At 32.2% G+C, this 17,620-nt stretch overlaps 1 protein-coding gene across 1 annotated transcript in view; it reads left to right on the top strand.

The window, feature by feature from the left end:
* LOC106466770 (GTPase HRas-like) overlaps positions 1–17,620 on the top strand; it is a 32,493-nt gene that overhangs the window by 1,394 nt on the left and 13,479 nt on the right. Inside the window, exons 2-4 of the mRNA XM_013927069.2 lie at positions 2,661–2,709; positions 11,384–11,412; positions 14,703–14,787. Of these exons, the coding sequence (XP_013782523.1) occupies positions 2,661–2,709; positions 11,384–11,412; positions 14,703–14,787 (163 nt within the window). The remainder of the gene's footprint in view (positions 1–2,660; positions 2,710–11,383; positions 11,413–14,702; positions 14,788–17,620) is intronic.

A 17,620-nucleotide genomic window follows, 5' to 3' on the forward strand; every position in this document is an offset into this window, starting at 1 on the left:
TATAGCTCTTAAGGATATATTTAGAAGTGAATGGTCATAGCTTAACATAAACAAACTTAAAGCCCACCTTTCTATTTGATTGTTGTTTTCTAACTTTTCAGTCTACTTTGTTTCTGTTTAACTTAAGAAAGGTGGTTATGTTGAAAAAGGCCTCAGTTGCCCATGTTAATTTTTTACCAGTGTAGTTAACTTATATAAATATGGGAAGGAAAATGTATTCAAAATTGAAATTTTATAATAACTTTTTTGTTTTAATTTTTCAATTTATAACAATGGAAATTCAAATCAAAAATGGCAGAGGAACTACATAACCACCACACAACATATACTTCTTATGAATAAATTACTTGGATTTTAAACTTACAGTGCCATTTATTTACCTTCTAATGCTACTTAATCTTTACTGATATGTTACAAGTTAAAAATTAACATGGAAAGTTGAGGCCTTATACTTTCTTACAGAAAAAAAACTAATATGGAGAGTTTGGTTCTTCTCCTTCATCATATCCAGAAAGACTTCAGTAATCATGACAAGTAATAGAACAATAAATGTGTTAACTCTAGAAACAGTCGTTTTATTTAATAAATTTATTTTTGTGATGTCGTAATGGCACAAATATTATCATAAGTCTATACCATTAGTATCTAATGCCTTTAAAATGATCAGTTACTTTAAATTTTTAAGATGATTTAGTTTAATCTGACAAAAAAAATACTATTGCTTCTTGATAGTATCTTTTTATAATTATTTTATGTGATAGTTAATGCAATTTGCTTAAAAAGCTGTAACTTGTGTGGCATTCTGTTGGGTTTATATTTGCATGCATACTGTAATTCTAAAATGGTTGGAATGGAATCCATATATTAAGCTTTACAATTTTAATATTGCCATAGCCATAAGCCTAAAGATGGTTCTCAAGTTCTTGCATGAATGCCATAGAATACTGTATTCATAAATTAACATATTTCAGTAAAGTTTTAATTAGAAAAACATAAATGGTTTGGATTTGAGTGGATGTAATTCACAATAGGAAGTTGTGAATGTTATAGAAATACAATTTACAAAGTATTCCAAGGAAACAACTTTTTATTTGTTCAGTAATTGCTGTGTCAGTTTTATAAAACTGTTTTATGGTGCTGTGAAAACATTGTGGATTCATGAAGATGAACATAATGAAACACCAGAACATTTTTTAATTATTTGTTTTATTTCTATATTAGAAAAATAATTGATTATTATATTTAGAAAAATTAAACACAAATGCTAGTAAGTTAAATGAAGGCATTAGCTTAACTTAAGACTGCAGCCTGACTTAAGAACATTAAAAAAAATCTTTATTTTGGAAACATCCAAGACATGATTGAAAGAACCCGTGCACACAAGTCATGTTACTAAATTTGTTATGGGTTAGTTGCTTCCAATTAAAATAGTAGATGAAGAAAACAAAACATTTATTGTAACTTGTACTGTGTTTAATAAGACTTATGAAAACAATGTATCCTGTTAAAATAGCCGAGTGTTTGTGGTATTGTCTGTAGATTTTTGAAACCATGGTACTCTCATAAAACCTAAAAAATGTCAATATGGCAGAAAGCCATTCATTCCTGCAAGGGAAAACTAATCAAAAATAATAAAATCTTCTACTACTAATTAGTGTACTTCATTTGACATCTGTATACAAGTATCTGTCAGAGATTGAAGGAATTCAAACCCACAGCACAACCACATCATTAGATAAACCATTCCACAAATTTAAACATATCTGTGTCAGAAATATTTTAATGTAATACAAAATATAAATGTCGATAACATTCACTGAAGTCTTTCTTGATATTGGGATTAGTGCTATTAAAGCAGTTCATTTGTTTCTGTATTACTTGATATTGGGGTTAATGATATTAATGTAGTTCATTTCTTTCTGTATTACTATTAAGCTGAGTCTTTTATGTTTAAAGTAAGACTGTTTTATGTTATCAGATTCTGTTTCTTGTTTCAATTTTATATTGCAAATTACATTTTGTGGAGTGGAGAAGTCAAACCAGACGTGTGAGTCCTTTATATCCCTGACTTCTTGTAGCTTCTTTCCCAATTTTATTTTTCTAATGTTATATTTATAATTATATATAGTATATAATACTTGACAGCTTACAGTATAATTTTCTACAACATCTCACATCAAGCTTGTGCTTTTAGCCTTCAGTTGCAATATACATAGCTCACAAAATTCAGATTAAAATACATGGATTTAAGCATATGAATGCACCTTGGTGGGAGATGTGAGGCTTCAGACATTTCAAAGTTGTAGTTTAAATAATTTTTAGGTATTAAATCTTTCAAACTTCAACAGCCTTTTAGATTTCTCTGCCTAACTTTAAACTGGGATTACACCAATGATTGGAGGTTCTAACTTTGCCAACTCAACAAATCTCCCAATCTTGACACTTCAGTAGCTTCCAGCCTTTTCTTACTTTACAGCTGAATTTCCAAACTGAATTATGTTTTGTTACTTTACAGTTGAATTATTCAAAGACACCAAATTGAAATTTTAGTGTAAATTGAATTTTTCCAGAATGACAGAAGCAACTTCTTTGATGTTTTTTACTTTGTTACATATTTAGTTAAAACTAAATCATATTTTGTTGCTTTTGCTACATTACAGCTGGAGGTGTCGGTAAAAGTGCCTTGACAATCCAACTTATACAGAACCAGTGAGTATCTTTTCTACACTTTCTTGGAAGGGTATTAGGTTTTTATCCACTCAATTCAAATAATAAAAATTATGCTGCAAAGTGTAAATGCACATTGCTTATGTGTTTAAGCAGCCCTAGATGTATATGTATCTTGTTTATCACATGAATTCATAGATGTACCTCCTATATCACATAAAACCATGATGTACCTCCTATATCACATAAAGCCATAATGTGCCTCATATATTGCATAAAGCCAAGTTTTTTCTTTTAATTACGATTCCCAGTAAGATTTTCAGGAATCCCAAACTAATTCTAACTTTGCCAACTCAACAAATCTCCCAGTCTTGACACTTCAGTGGCTTTCTTTTAAGAATAAGAAAGAATACACATTAAAAACAAGAAATAAGGTACTTTCTTGAGTTTTCTTTTTTTTTGCTGTGAACTGTTGATGAAACTTTACCATACTTTTTTATACTAATGGTACTACTGCATTAAATAAATGTATCTAACTAATATTTGCACTACATAAATTGTAAATCACGTGGGGAACATGCAGCTCACATTGCAGTATTGACCCTAATTTTCAAGGGTCCTATAGGTATAATTGAATAAACTCAAAAAAAGAAAGAAAAAAGCACTTCAGTGTTAATGAAAAACTATATACAATGTACACCACATGTTTACCTTCTGCAAGTTGAAAAGAGTATGTAAATGTTCAATGAAAAAAGTAAGGTGCATTTTTGTGCTCAACAAAAAACTTATTTATAATGTACATTACATGTTGCTTACATGTTACAAGTGCTAAGGTAGGACAATATGCAAGAGTATAAAATAAACAGCTTTTCCAATAAACATGAAAATTTCTTCAATTTTTAAAGTATCAGTACTTAAAAGTGATTATTTGATTTCTTGTTTTCCTTTATGATTTGTTTTGCTTCAATTTCCTGTTTATAAACACATTATTGTAAGAACCTGCTTGTTTACCAACTACTAAACTTTGATATCTTACAAATTATTTTTAAGCAGAAAATAAAGAAACACCTTGAAGATTTTAAAATTAAAACTACCTTGTGATTTGATGTTATTCGTCTCTAAAATACGTGCATCAATCAAGGAATATTAAAATACTGTTATATAAGACAAGATTTTATATTGCTTATGGGGGATTATATTTAACTCTATATGTATTTATACTTAAATTTTATTGTTTTATTGCCCTTTGAACAATATCTAACTAATATTTGCACTATATATATTGTAAATCACGTGAGGAATGTGCAGCTCACATTGCAGTATTGAATTGCACAACACATAGACTACTCGTGAGCATAACTCATAAAAAGTTATTGTTATTTATTTTACTTTATTTAAACTAAAAAGTTTTGAATATTTACATTTTAGGAACTTTTATAATAGTAAATGAAGAATACACATGAAAAACAAGAAATAAGGTACTTTTTGAGTCTTCCTTTTTTTGCTGTCAACTGTTGATGAAACTTAACTCTACTTTTTTATACTAATGGTACTACTGCATTAAATAATTTTTATTTAATTAAATAATGCACCAAAGAACACAGAATAATAACATGCAAAAAGGAAACAATGTTCCATAACTATCACAATTTTTCTAGCTTTCTAACTGGGTGACAAAAGCCATTAAAAACTCATCTAAGCTTGTCGATGTGTTTCCTGTTGAAATAAAGTTTGAACTGGAAGGAAAATGAAGAATATTTTTTGTACAGAAAACAATGTAATATATTATGTCATTTGATAGAGAAAACTTTGGCTTTCTATTGGTTATAATTAATATAGTCTTAAATGACTTGGAGAACTATTGGCAAGTTTTGAAGGAGAGGATGTGACAGTTGAGTGTAGCAAGAGGGGTCTTATTTTCTATTCTATTGCTCTGTAACTAAGTAAGATTGAAGGCTATGTAAAATTATGCTTTGCCATTGTGATAAAAACGTTATAATGATTAATTTGCATTAAACTTCATACTCCTTGGAGGGGTGGTAAAAAGTAGAGAATAGGGAAGACATAGATAATGGACATCACAGTTCTCATAATAGGGGAGATTGAGATTTTTTTTTAAATTTCCTAATAAAATTAAGAACTTAAAACTTAAATAATACTAAAATTTTATTTATTATCTATATTCTGATGCTGAGTTTATTCATATGTATTAAATTTTGAATCTAACTCTGTGAAAGGTTGTAACATGTGTACTTTGACCTACTTGAGGTGAATGGGTTAATCATATGGTACTTTTGAGTGGCTTTATTTTTGTGTAATTTATTGTCATTGATGAAACTTGTTAGAAGTTAATGGTGGACACCTGTATGCAAACTGTATGCTGTTTAATTCGATATGGTACAAAGTTCAAAACAAAGTACTTGTGCTTGCCTTGCATGTGAGGTGTTTTGCAGTGCGTAATCGGCACCTGGGGGGTCAAATCTCATACATCCCAACAAATTCTTGTGTGTACAGTAACTGGGAGTTTGGGTTAAATAGAACCCTGTTATGTATCACATGAAACTGCAGATGTACCTCATATATCACATAAAGCTATAGATGTACCTCATAAATCACACAAAGCCCTAGATGTACCTCATATTTCTGATACAGTCTTACCTCTTTTCACATAAAGCTATCGCAATGTTTGTCTGCCCTCTTAGCTTTGCAAAACAAATTTTACAATCAGTTCACCAGTCTATGTTCCCTATCAACTTTGCACCCTTTTTGAACATGTACATATTATGTGACTGCTCTCTACCAATAGTATTGTGCCACCTATACTGTCACATCTAGCTCCCTGCTCAATCCTCACTTTCTCTATTGGCACAGCATATGTTTAGACGTGTGTTTTTTCAATTTAGGCTTCTGTTTATGAATGTGCTTCTTTGACATTTAAATTTTTTTTGCATTTATTTCTTGTTACAGATTTACAAGAGATTATAGTATAAATTTGTGATCAATGTATAGACTTCAGAAATTCCCGTTACAATTGAAAATGCTACTGGTACGATCTACCAGGAATTGGGTTTGACTTTATCTGCAGGGAAGGTACAGTTCTTAATTCCCAGGGAGCTCCATTTGTATGTTCGACCAGCAATTTCTTCTTCTTATCAACATGACAATGTTTCTGAGGAAGAATACAATCAATGAGTAGACTCTTTAGACTCTTTTTCTGGCACCTTCCACAAGTTACCATGCCACCTCATCATTCACTTTGGTCGAGAATTGTTCATTTCCTCGTTTATTCCTGTTGCATCCAGTTTTTCCAGGGGACCTGTGGTAAGTTTGTCGACATGTACACTTCACACTGGGTTGATATAACTGTGGTAGGCCTGGTTCAGATGCCCTCTTTGTGGCTTTACTCTTATTTACACATAGGAGAATTACATATTTCATGTCATCAGTGCTTGGACTTTGGTAAGTTTGATATTTATGTCATCTAAGTTACTTTAGATGAATTGTAACTTAGATATTGATTATTACTTAGTTTTTTTGATAAGTTTAATCATTTTGCACATTTGTTAATACTACATACTTTGTAGACTCGGCAAATTTCATGGTTTTGTTAGTTTGCTATTAACTCTCTCAACATGGGCTCCATAAATTTGACTGAACACATGATCTCTTTGTACTCGTTTAAAATCTTTATAGATTTAATACTTCTAACTTTCAATATAGTGTGTATATCTTCACAAAATTTAGAAGTTTTTCAGTTAATATTATAACTCTTTCACATACAAAAACTTGTATTTTTAATGATGTAATTTTAATAAAATAAAATAAAGATTTGTCCATGAATATATTGAGTATTTGTTTTGAATAGTCCATTGCAAAGTAATTTTCATGTTAAAATTAAAAATACTTTTCCTCATGTCAAAAATCTCACACTTCCTTTCTGTAATCCCCAAAACCTCCTAAATGCATTTTAAACGTTTTTTTTCCAGTAAAACTTTATAGCTTATCTGTTATTTTCTCTACCATATCTCAAAACAGAATAAGTCAATTCGACCGACCTTTTAACCACCACAAAAAAAATCAACATAAACCTAAATTACCCATTTTTTCTTTCTAGAATGACTTCAAATTGTAACATGAAACTATATTCGCTTATCCAGTATACATAACAGTATACATCTATTTATAATTATATTTTATTCTTTTATTGCCCTTTGAGCCATGTCTTAACTACTATCTGCACCATTATAAGTTTTAAATCACTTGGGAAGCGTGCAGTTCACGTTACGCTAACGAATTACATTACCCACAAGCTGCTCGCATGTGTGCCTTGTGAAACATTTTTATTATAATATTATTATTATTCTTTATTTTACCAAATCTAATCTTAACTAACCTAAAAGGATCCCTATTTTTACATTTTAGTTACTTTTATAATTATATTTAAAGAATAAACATGAAAAACACTAAGAAATAAAATACTTAACCAATATTCTTTTTCTTGCTGTCAGTTTTCAAAGAGAGTTAATCCTAATTTTTTATACTAATGATAGTAATGCACTTAATTTTTATTTAATTAAATAATGCACCAAACAATATAGACTAATAACTTTCGAAAAGTAGACAAATTCCCTTGGCTCTCAAAATTTTTCTGACTTTCTAACTGTGTGACGAGCTGTTACAAGTTCATCCAAGCTAGTCATTAACTTTCCCACAGGAATGATGTTGGTACTCTGAGTGAAATTGACTTCTAACTGGTCAGAACATAACATATACATTACATCATTTGATAGATGAAAACCTTGACTTTCTATTGGTTGTAGGTAATATATAATGAAGCATAAGAGAGAACTATCAACAAATTCTGAAAGAGAGGATGTGGCAGGAGGGGGTCTGATTTTCTATTGGATTGCTCTGTAACCAAACAAAATTGAAGGGTACAAAAATTATGGTTCGTCTGAGCAAAACAATTTCATAGAGAGTAATTTGTTTAATTTCATACTTTTTTGAGGGGTGGTGGATAAAATCGAGATGATGACATGCTAAGAGAAAATGTGTCACTTGGGTCACACTAGTGGAAATTTAGAATGTTTTTTTATATTGCCTTGTTGAATTAAGAACTCAAAACTTGTATACTATGAAAATATGGATTATTATCTAAGATTTTATGCTATTCTAATTGGTATAACATAAACAAAAAGTGGTTTGATAAAATTTTAAATGCAAGACACTAAAACCCTGTGTCATGCATAGTAAAGGATACTCGTGGCAATAGGGTTAATAAGAAATCTACTTAGGTATGTTTAGATTGTGTGTCAGTTACATGTCATTTTTACTAGTAACATCTAATTTGTTCTATTTGAGTAATTTTTTTTGTCATTGTTAACTATATGCCTTGTCATCCCCATTTTCGTCAACGTGGGATTTAATTAAGTGTCCTTTGTCGTCTAGGTTAATTTAGAGGAACTGTGAGTTAGACATTGATTATTAATGTGTTTTCTAGGTAATTTTCGTTAATTTGCATGTTCGTTATTATTACATACTTTGTGGATTAGGTACATTTAGATGGCTTGTCTGTTTCATATTTATACGTACTTTGTTAATTAGGTATGTTTAGATAATTTGTCCCTTACATATCATTACTACTAGTAATATATAATTCATTGTTCTTTCTGAATAATTTTTTTTTTCTTTAATGTTAACTATGTGCCTTACCATCCTAATTTGCTTGGCTTGAATTTGGTTCCTTTTCCTATCTTCATGATCCTTTGTTGATAGTTATTTATTGTTCTTTTGTCAGGTCCATTGTCTCAGCCCAGGGATTGACTCCATGTGTTGCTTCTTTCCTTTCCTGATTCATTAGACCTTCAATGTCTACTTTCCATAGAGGATAGTATACCTTCTGGCCTTGGTCTCTTTGCCATGGTTTCTGTCCTTCCCACCCTTCCTTTCCTCATCTTTTCCTATTCTTTGCAAAGTTGTTTGACAAAGGCTTGTCCACTTCACCTGCGTCTAGCTATCGGGCAGCCTTGTTAACCTCCTTCCATTTCTCCAGGTTTTATCTGGTTTTGTCATCCCCTATCCTTTCCCTCCTTTTTGGTTCCTTTGAATTGCCTATTGGGACCTCAGTGTGATCCTTATTGCCCTATCTCATCCTCCACTTCAACTTCTATCTTCATGTTCCATCTACCTATTTCCTTATCCTTCTTGCTTGTGCTCATCGTTGTTCAGATATTTATGCCATTAATGTTAACTGCATCCTTTACCATTCCTCCTATGTCATCCTCTATCCCGACTGGTCCTTCCTCCCTAAGACCTATGCTACCAGTTTAGGTGGTATGGTTTTCCCACCTATTTCCTTATCTTCCATTTCCCAAGGTACTGCCATTCTAATCCTGACTGACTTTTTTGTCCAGTTCACTCCTTAAGGTGATATGTGAAATATACTGCCTCCTTCCGGGGTTCAATTCCCGACCTTTTATTCCCTGGAACCATTCTGTTTCTCATGATCTGGCCCCTGCCATGCTTACTGAACTCATTAGGCTGGTGTATTTGGACACATCCATGGAAGGTTTCCATTTTCGTCTCATCAGATTCATTACATCACTACGTCCTTGGTTGCACAATTTCAGCTTCCTTTGGAAGAGATTTTTCAGGCCGGAATGTGGACCACTACCAATACCTTCATCACTCATTACCTGCATGACCTGGCTGTATATTGTTCTTGAGGATATCATATCCCTCCTGTGGTGATTCTACACGTCAGTGCACCTTTGACTGGGGTAAGTCTTATCACTTCATTTCATTTATGTTTTTATTTCAGAAACCCTAGTTTCAACTGCTGATAGTGGGATTCCACTCAGTGAGAAGAAGGCAAAGCTGATTTCCCTACTTCCATTTCCCCTGGATGCATTTTCCCAGGTTGACAAATGTCAGTTGGAGGGGGTCTGGCTTACATGGAATCCTCTTTGTAATGCCAGGTTCAGAATGACAATGCCCTGTTCCTATGGTTGTATGCAATACATGTCTCTCTTCTCATTAATTTCAGTTGCAGGAGGTTCTTTCTATGCTTCTACAGTTGAGTTTGGGGGACTTCACCTTTTTTGTAATACCGGCAACAAGATGTACCCACTATGTTCCTACGGTTGGGCAATTATTCCATGTCCTCCTTGTATTTCCAAATAAAGGACATCTCTTCCCTGCATTTATGGTAGGGTGAATTATGATTTTGCCTTTAATACCAGTTACAGCTATTATCTTGTTCGTATGTTCAGATCAGGCTACACCATGACCCCTTATTGCTGAGTTCGGTTTGTCGTATTTCTTGCTCGTAAGGTTGTTTTGGGAGTTTGTCCAGTTTCAATCAAAAGCTAAATACTCACTTCCTCTTTGTAATTCCAGTTGCTTGACGTATGGCACTCTGCTTACTTATGGTTGGGGTTGATGGGTATATTCATAACATGGTCCACATACCCTAGCCACAACAATGTTAAGAAATTTTTTTCATCCTTAACCTCCTAATGCTGAGGATAAGTTATGGAACCTTGCCTGTCCAGTTGAGGTTGGGTATACACCTAGCTAAATCTGTTTATATATTGCTACAGCTTGTACCTCTCAAACATATTATGCTTGTGCAGGTATTTTTCTTTTCCACCCATTTGGGATTAATTTCCAATTTCCTGGACGAAGAGTATACCTATTCCAGAAGTAGGGCAGTACTCCACGCATGCTTCATTTTCATCTCTGAGTGCAGCTGTTCATTCTGGGTAGTTGCTTTCTGCTTGGTTTGATACATGTGTGCTTACACTGGCCCCTCCACCTTTTCAATGTGGGATTCTAACTTTGTGTAAGTGGAGGTAAGACTGTATCTGGAGTTAACATTTTCTTACACTGAAAATGTATTTCCGATACGTACTTACCTCCTATCACACACTTTCCACCCTTCCTTTCCACTGCTGATGTTCTCCCTTTGGAGCCTACCAATTCTCAAAAGTGAGGATTGAGCAGGAAAACAGAGGGAGCTAACTGTGCCAGTATAGGTGGTACATTACTATTGGTGGAGAGTAGTCACATGATATGTACATATTCAGAAAGGGTGTGAAATTGATGGAGTATATAGACTAGTGCACTGATCTCAAAAACTTAAAATGCTTAGAGAGCAGATGAACATCAAGATAGCTTTTTGTGAAAGGGGATAAGTACCTATTAGAAATACATTTTAAGTATAAGAAAAATATTAACATCACATAAAGCCATAGATGTATCTTGTATATCACATAAAGCCTCAGTGGTGTTTACTTCGAAGGGATAACAGAGACTCTATTTCATTTTGAATCACTGTGTGGCACAAGGTTTAGGTTTCATTGTGCTTTACCTTGGTACAAAGGAACCTATGCATTATATTTAATGCTTTACAGGTTAAGATGTGGATGACTGATATTGTAGGTCAAGGTTACAGAATAAGGCACCTGTTGATACATTTTTTTGCAGCGAGGGTTGAAAGAAGGGTAGTGTTTTAACTGCCTCATAAACATGCATATAAGTGAACAATTACCATGCAGTACATTTAAAATTAGTGGATTTCTAAATAATCATGTTCCTTTTAACTTTTTTTAATTGCTCTAAAAAATTGAAGTAACTTTATTAAAATGTAAGTTGAAATTTAACACATGGGAATATTGGTATTTTTGTTTTTAATTTTCTTGATTTGTTTTTACAGCTTTGTTGATGAGTATGATCCAACAATAGGTAAGGTAAACTTTTCTTTTAATTTTTATTGTACTTCCTAAGTTTGTTGGATTACTTGGATTAAAAGTAGATAAAAAATACCCAATATTATTTTGTGTGTGTGCTTGAGTAAATGATTTATATTAAAATTTGTTAGATGAAAATAAATTATACTTTGGCTTTTAAAAAATCAGCAGTAACACATCAGCATAATAATGTACAAATGACTAAAGAATTATAAAAATGTAAAATTCCCATAGACTATATATGTAACAAGCTGGTAAAAGACTTGAAAACAAACCATTCTCACTTATACAAAGCAGTAATATAAATACTAAGGACCCCCTGTTTATTCCCCTAGTCATATGTAGATGCTAGGAGTCCCTGTTTATCCCTCTAATTGTAAATATTATGTTATTAATATATCTGATCACCACTTACCAGAGGACTAACTTAATGTATCATGTTTAGGTGGAATTTTCTACTTTAAGTCGAAAATGAAGAAATCATTACTGAACTTGGAGAAGGGGCATAATTTAAGTACCGTTAACCAAATTACAATTAGGTTTGAGGTCTGAAACATTTTAAAACAAATCTGGTTCCTAACCATAATCTAATCAAATCAGATTGATCAAAATTATAACTAAAGGTGGCAAAATTGTAATTTTAAACAAAAACAGTTCGGTGATGGTGCCGATAATCTGTTATGTGATGAAATCTGACACAACTAAATTCATTTAAATGTAACTCGGTTCTGAAATCAAGAAAGCTAAATATTTAATAGAGAAACTAAACCTTATTCCTTCTAATGTTATTTCTTCCAAACATTATGCACTTCCCAAACTGAACAAACAGTCCTCTAGACTGATTATAGGTGGCAATCCTTTGGCCAGATATTTAGAAAACAGATTATCACTTGTGGATCAATAAATATACTGTAAAAATATACTGTATGGGTTTTCTTTGACATGAAAAGATTATTCACCAAAGTTCCATACCTATTGTCAGAATACATGTGAGCAACTCATAGTTCTAGTTCCTTATGGATTTCTTTCAACAAAATCATACCTATAACATGGATAGTGCACTGAACCCTCTTCTTCATGCATGACTTTGAGGATAATTCTTCAACCATACCTATTGTCAGAATATGTGTGAGCAACTCGTAGTTCTAGTTCCTTATGGATTTCTTTCAACAAAATCATACCTATAACATGGATAGTGCACTGAACCCTCTTCTTCATGCATGACTTTGAGGATAAATTCTTCAACGAATTGGATGTGAAACTTCATCTTTGTGTACGACGTGTTAACAACACATTCACCTTCTTTCTTTATGATAACAACTACATTTTACAGTTTCATAAGAAATTTAACTCAGTTCAACTAGGCGTACAATTCATTTATGAATTATAATGATCAGATACTGTTTTTCAGTGTTTTAGTTCATGATGCCCAGGTGGCAAGTTTTGCACAGACATCTGTCAGAAATCAGAAAATGTGAGCTTATTTCTTCACAATAAATCTAGGCATTCTTATTCTCAAAAGATCATCATATACAAAAATTTGTACTTGGTGTATCCTGAACATTTGTTCCAACAAAAGGAGTAATCATGATATATTGAATTACTTCATATATGTTGCTGTTTCCTGAGGATTAAAACCAAACTTAATAGATAATTTATTCAACAGAATTAAATAGTTTAATACCAAAGTGAATCAAGTAACTGCAGATAGATCAAGGGATGACCCTTATATTACGATACCATACTACCGACCCCTTGATATCAAATAAAGTAAGTGCTATTTTTAAATGAACTAAAACTGAGCCAGGCTATAAACCAGTGAAGAAACTTTTAAATACATTTTGTGAAGAGAAAGATAATATAGAAGCCCACCAAAAACTGGATATTTATTTTATTTCTAGTTCTTATAATGGTGTTTCTATTGGTAAAAAAAAGTCTCTTTCAATTAGAGAAAAGGGACATAAAGGCTACTGTTGCCAGAAGAAAGTTGATACATTGGTTTTTGTGTTGCATGTTCACAAAACCAACCCTCAAAGTTAATTTCAATCATTTAAAACTTTTTAAACCAAAATTCTTCTATTATGACAACATGAGAATTTAAAAATAGAGAAAACATGCTCAATAATAACTTGCGATTTGAACTCCACCCTATTTGTAAGTCCTTTGTTTTTTCAGTTAGTTTTGCACTCTACTATCAGTAGTAAAATCTTGCACTCTGGCAGCTCAGCAGTAAGTCTGAGGGTTTATAATGCCAAAATTCAGAATTTCATACCTATAGTGGGCATAGTACAGATAATCCATTCTGTAGCTTTATGGTTAATAATAGACAAAACAAATAGTAAATTTTGATTCTTCTGAGATGTTTTGAACCTGAACGTACAAGATGCTGATAACAGTTTTACTCCATCCTTTGAGAACGAGATAGGCTTGTCAAAACCAGTCAGGTTTTCATGTTTTGTTTATTCTTTAATAATTTATACATTATTATAATGATGTGTTTTTACTGTTCTTTATGAATTTGCATAAAGAACTGCTCCATTAAATATTTTGGTTTTGTAACAACTAAATATTGTTTAAGCTTTTCACAAATTTGTAAGCTGAAAAAAAATTTGGTTATTTTCATAAAGAATTTTTCTCGTATAACAGTTTTCATATAAAACAAATCCTTCCTTCATTTGGTTAACAGTAAAATTGGAAGTAATGTTTTGGTTTATGGTATTCAAGCATAATAAAATATGAACTGTAATTTTTATTCATGTTGTAAACTCTGGGTATACATTATGTTATGGCATGTGTTCAACATTTTCAGGTAAGTATACAAGTCATTGATAAAATCCAGTTATGATTATAAGTAATAAATAGTCTTATCTTACACAAAATCACTACATTATCAGCAGTATCTGGATTCAGTAAGATAATCAGTATATATTCACTAGTGAGATACATAAATTGACCCAGTTTCAATAAGATAAAAAAATCAATATATCGTTACCTGCACCAGGTTCAGTACGATAACAAAATCACTATATGTTCACTAGTAAGATATTTATCTAGAATACTGAAAGGATGAACATCTTTGTCACAACTTTTTCAGTTATCAAACTACTAATTTGGGTAATAAAAGTTGAAACTATCCAAATGAAACAGTAGTAGGAAAGACATTACTGTTCAAACTTTCATTCATACAATGTGAACACAATTTTAGATCTCTTAAAGTGCTTCACATGAAAGAATTATTTACTTGCATAATTTTAGTGAAATTCAAATCTTCCTTTTGCTTTGTAGAGGATTCATATAGGAAGCAAGTAGTTATTGATGGGGAGACATGTCTTCTGGATATATTAGATACAGCAGGACAAGAAGAGTACAGGTAAGTCATTAATGCACTTGGTTCTTGCTGCATGAAAAAGTACCATACTTTCCTGGTTTAGCATTTGTTGTAAAAGGTGATCCATAATTGTCATTACCCTGATTGGATCTTGGACATATCTCTTACTAAAAGATATATTAATATTAGTTCTGTCGCAACTAAGAAAAAACATAGTTCTGCTCATGAAAAAAAAAATAATTCAAATGCATGAAAGAAATAAGAAAATCTAGTGATTGTTTAAAAAAATGTTAATTAAATGTTGGTTGGTTTTGGAATAGCTTCAGTGACACTCGTAAAAACAAATATAATCATCTGCAAGTAATAATAATAAAAAAACAGAGAAGAAATATGAGTAAATGGACCCGCTAAAAATAAGTAAAAATAACATTTCATCATAATCCATAAGTTTAATACATTATATTACAACAATTTTGAAGCCTCACAATGTTGTTACAGTCATTATTGCCACATCATGTAAGGTTCTATATGATTACCCTGCATCTTGACAATAGCGTAGTTCCCTTTCGAAAAGGCTCTGCCATAAGTCTGGCTTGGCCAAACTACACAACTTTTCCCTGCATGTATTCCATAATCCAGGTTGTATGAGGATGAAAGTTTTCTAGCACCCTTTTGAATAGTCTTATTGCACAGAAATCCATAGTTGCTACATCCAGCAACTTGACTGGTATGTCTGTGTATGGAATAACATAAATGCTCATTTAATTCCCCAGTTATTTTAGGTATACAATGGTTAAATGGATATTTAGCAGAGATAGTTGTATATGCATGGCTTGTGTTGCTTTTCCAGGTTGAGATCCTTCTTGATTATGTTGCTTACTGTTTCATGTGGCATTTTGATGGCATTATCCATTGATCTTTGTGTTTATGGATTCTCATCTGTTACAAGATTCTACACATTGCTTAACCCTCTGGGGTATTACTTGATACAGGTTTCTTTCTAGATGGTCCTAGTGTCCAAAGTTGATCCATATTCCTTTGTTTTCCACTGCCATTATTAAGTACAAGTGATATTCCTGTCTTGGAAGTTCTAAATCCCCAATCTGAACACATCTTTATGATCTGTGTGTGTGAATATTTTGCACCAGATAGGATTGTTAAATACCTTTTCCAGAAGCAATCAGTTTTTTGGTGGCATCACACTACTACAAAATGCCAAACAATGTCAAAATTTAATACTTATACATGCCATTCCATTGCAATTTTATATCAGCTGTGGTTGTCATGTGACTTGCTAATTAACATGTTTAAAATGGCTGTAACATAATGTACTTAACATTGTACTTACTAATATAATAGCAGCTATAACTAATTATTAACTTACTTTAACTATATAAGCTAACTATATAAAACAGAATTTAAATACTTTAAAAGTAAAAAGTACATTAACAAAGACAGTCCTGTATAACAAAATCACTAAAAAACTTAATCAGAGCACTAGAAAATCCAGTTCCAGTAATGATTATAGCAACCAGTTAGGTAACTTCCATGTTGATGAAATGTTGGCCATAATCTCAGAAAGTAAAAAGTAAAACAGTTTTTTTTTGACAATGATTATGTTGGTGCTAAATGTTATGTAAAGAATTTATAACTGCAACTTGAATGGAGTGGTTGAGATGGATAGAAAAACCCTATTGTGAAACAGATGTATAAATGCTAATTTGAAATTTAACACTAACAGCAACAAGTGTAATGTCAAACCAGTAGTTTAGGTAAGCAGAAGTTTTTATGTATAATGCAGTTGTATAAGTGGTTACTGAAGTAGTTAGAATAAGAAAATAAACCTTGATATACTGTATTACTTAACAAAAATAAACATATTTTTAGATGCATATATAGTTGAATGATTTGATCACATAGATAAAAATTGTTGGCAGAAAGATTTTGTGGTCAAATTTTGCTTGTAGTAGTTTATGTGAAGGATTAAGATTCATTGTAGTATATAACGAATTTGCTTTCCAAAAGTAAATAGGTATTGATTACAAAGTCTACCTAAATATTAAAAGCTACATGCAAACTGAATTTTGTAAGATGAGAAAAAAAAAGGCCATAAAGGTCACTGTCCCTATCTACTATCTAGCGAAACCACAGCCAAGGGAACGTGCTTGGAAAAATCCGCTATGACTCTCTTAAGGTAGCCAAATGCCTCGTCATCTAATTAGTGACGCGCATGAATGGATTAACGAGATTCCCACTGTCCCTATCTACTATCTAGCGAAACCACAGCCAAGGGAACGAGCTTGGAAAAATCAGCGGGGAAAGAAGATGAAATATGGATTTTTCCAAGCCAGTTCCCTTGGCTGTGGTTTCGCTAGTAGATTGTGGTATACATAAATAAGAGAAAAGTACAGTATTCCATTTCATTAGCTATAGCTCTATTTCTTTAAGTATGTACCATATCAGTGGTTCCTAACAATTTTGGCCTGACCTCCTTCCTAATGTGCACTGTATACAAATTTCACCCCTACATTTTTATATATATTGTTGCATCTCTGGTCGTTTGTTAATTTCCGGTATAAATTCTTCCCGAGGAACTTCAGCAATGCAAGTCCTTTCTTAAATAAAACTAGTTTATTCTTTCTTGATACAATTTTGCAATACACAGAATTTTCACAGTCACTTTAACTTAAACACATGCTATAATTCACAACGATTCAAGCACTTTACTTATGGTCACTACCGCTCCCTTGACTCAATTATCTATCTCTATATCTGTCTATCTGCAATTAATATCTCGCTTTATTTGCCGGGCTTATATAATAAAAAAGAGGGCATCTAGAATGCACTCGGGCCTTCATGATCCTTCTAGAAACTC

The sequence above is a fragment of the Limulus polyphemus genome, unplaced genomic scaffold (assembly GCF_000517525.1).
Source record: "Limulus polyphemus unplaced genomic scaffold, Limulus_polyphemus-2.1.2 Scaffold2378, whole genome shotgun sequence".
Classification (NCBI taxonomy): Eukaryota; Metazoa; Arthropoda; class Merostomata; order Xiphosura; family Limulidae; genus Limulus; species Limulus polyphemus.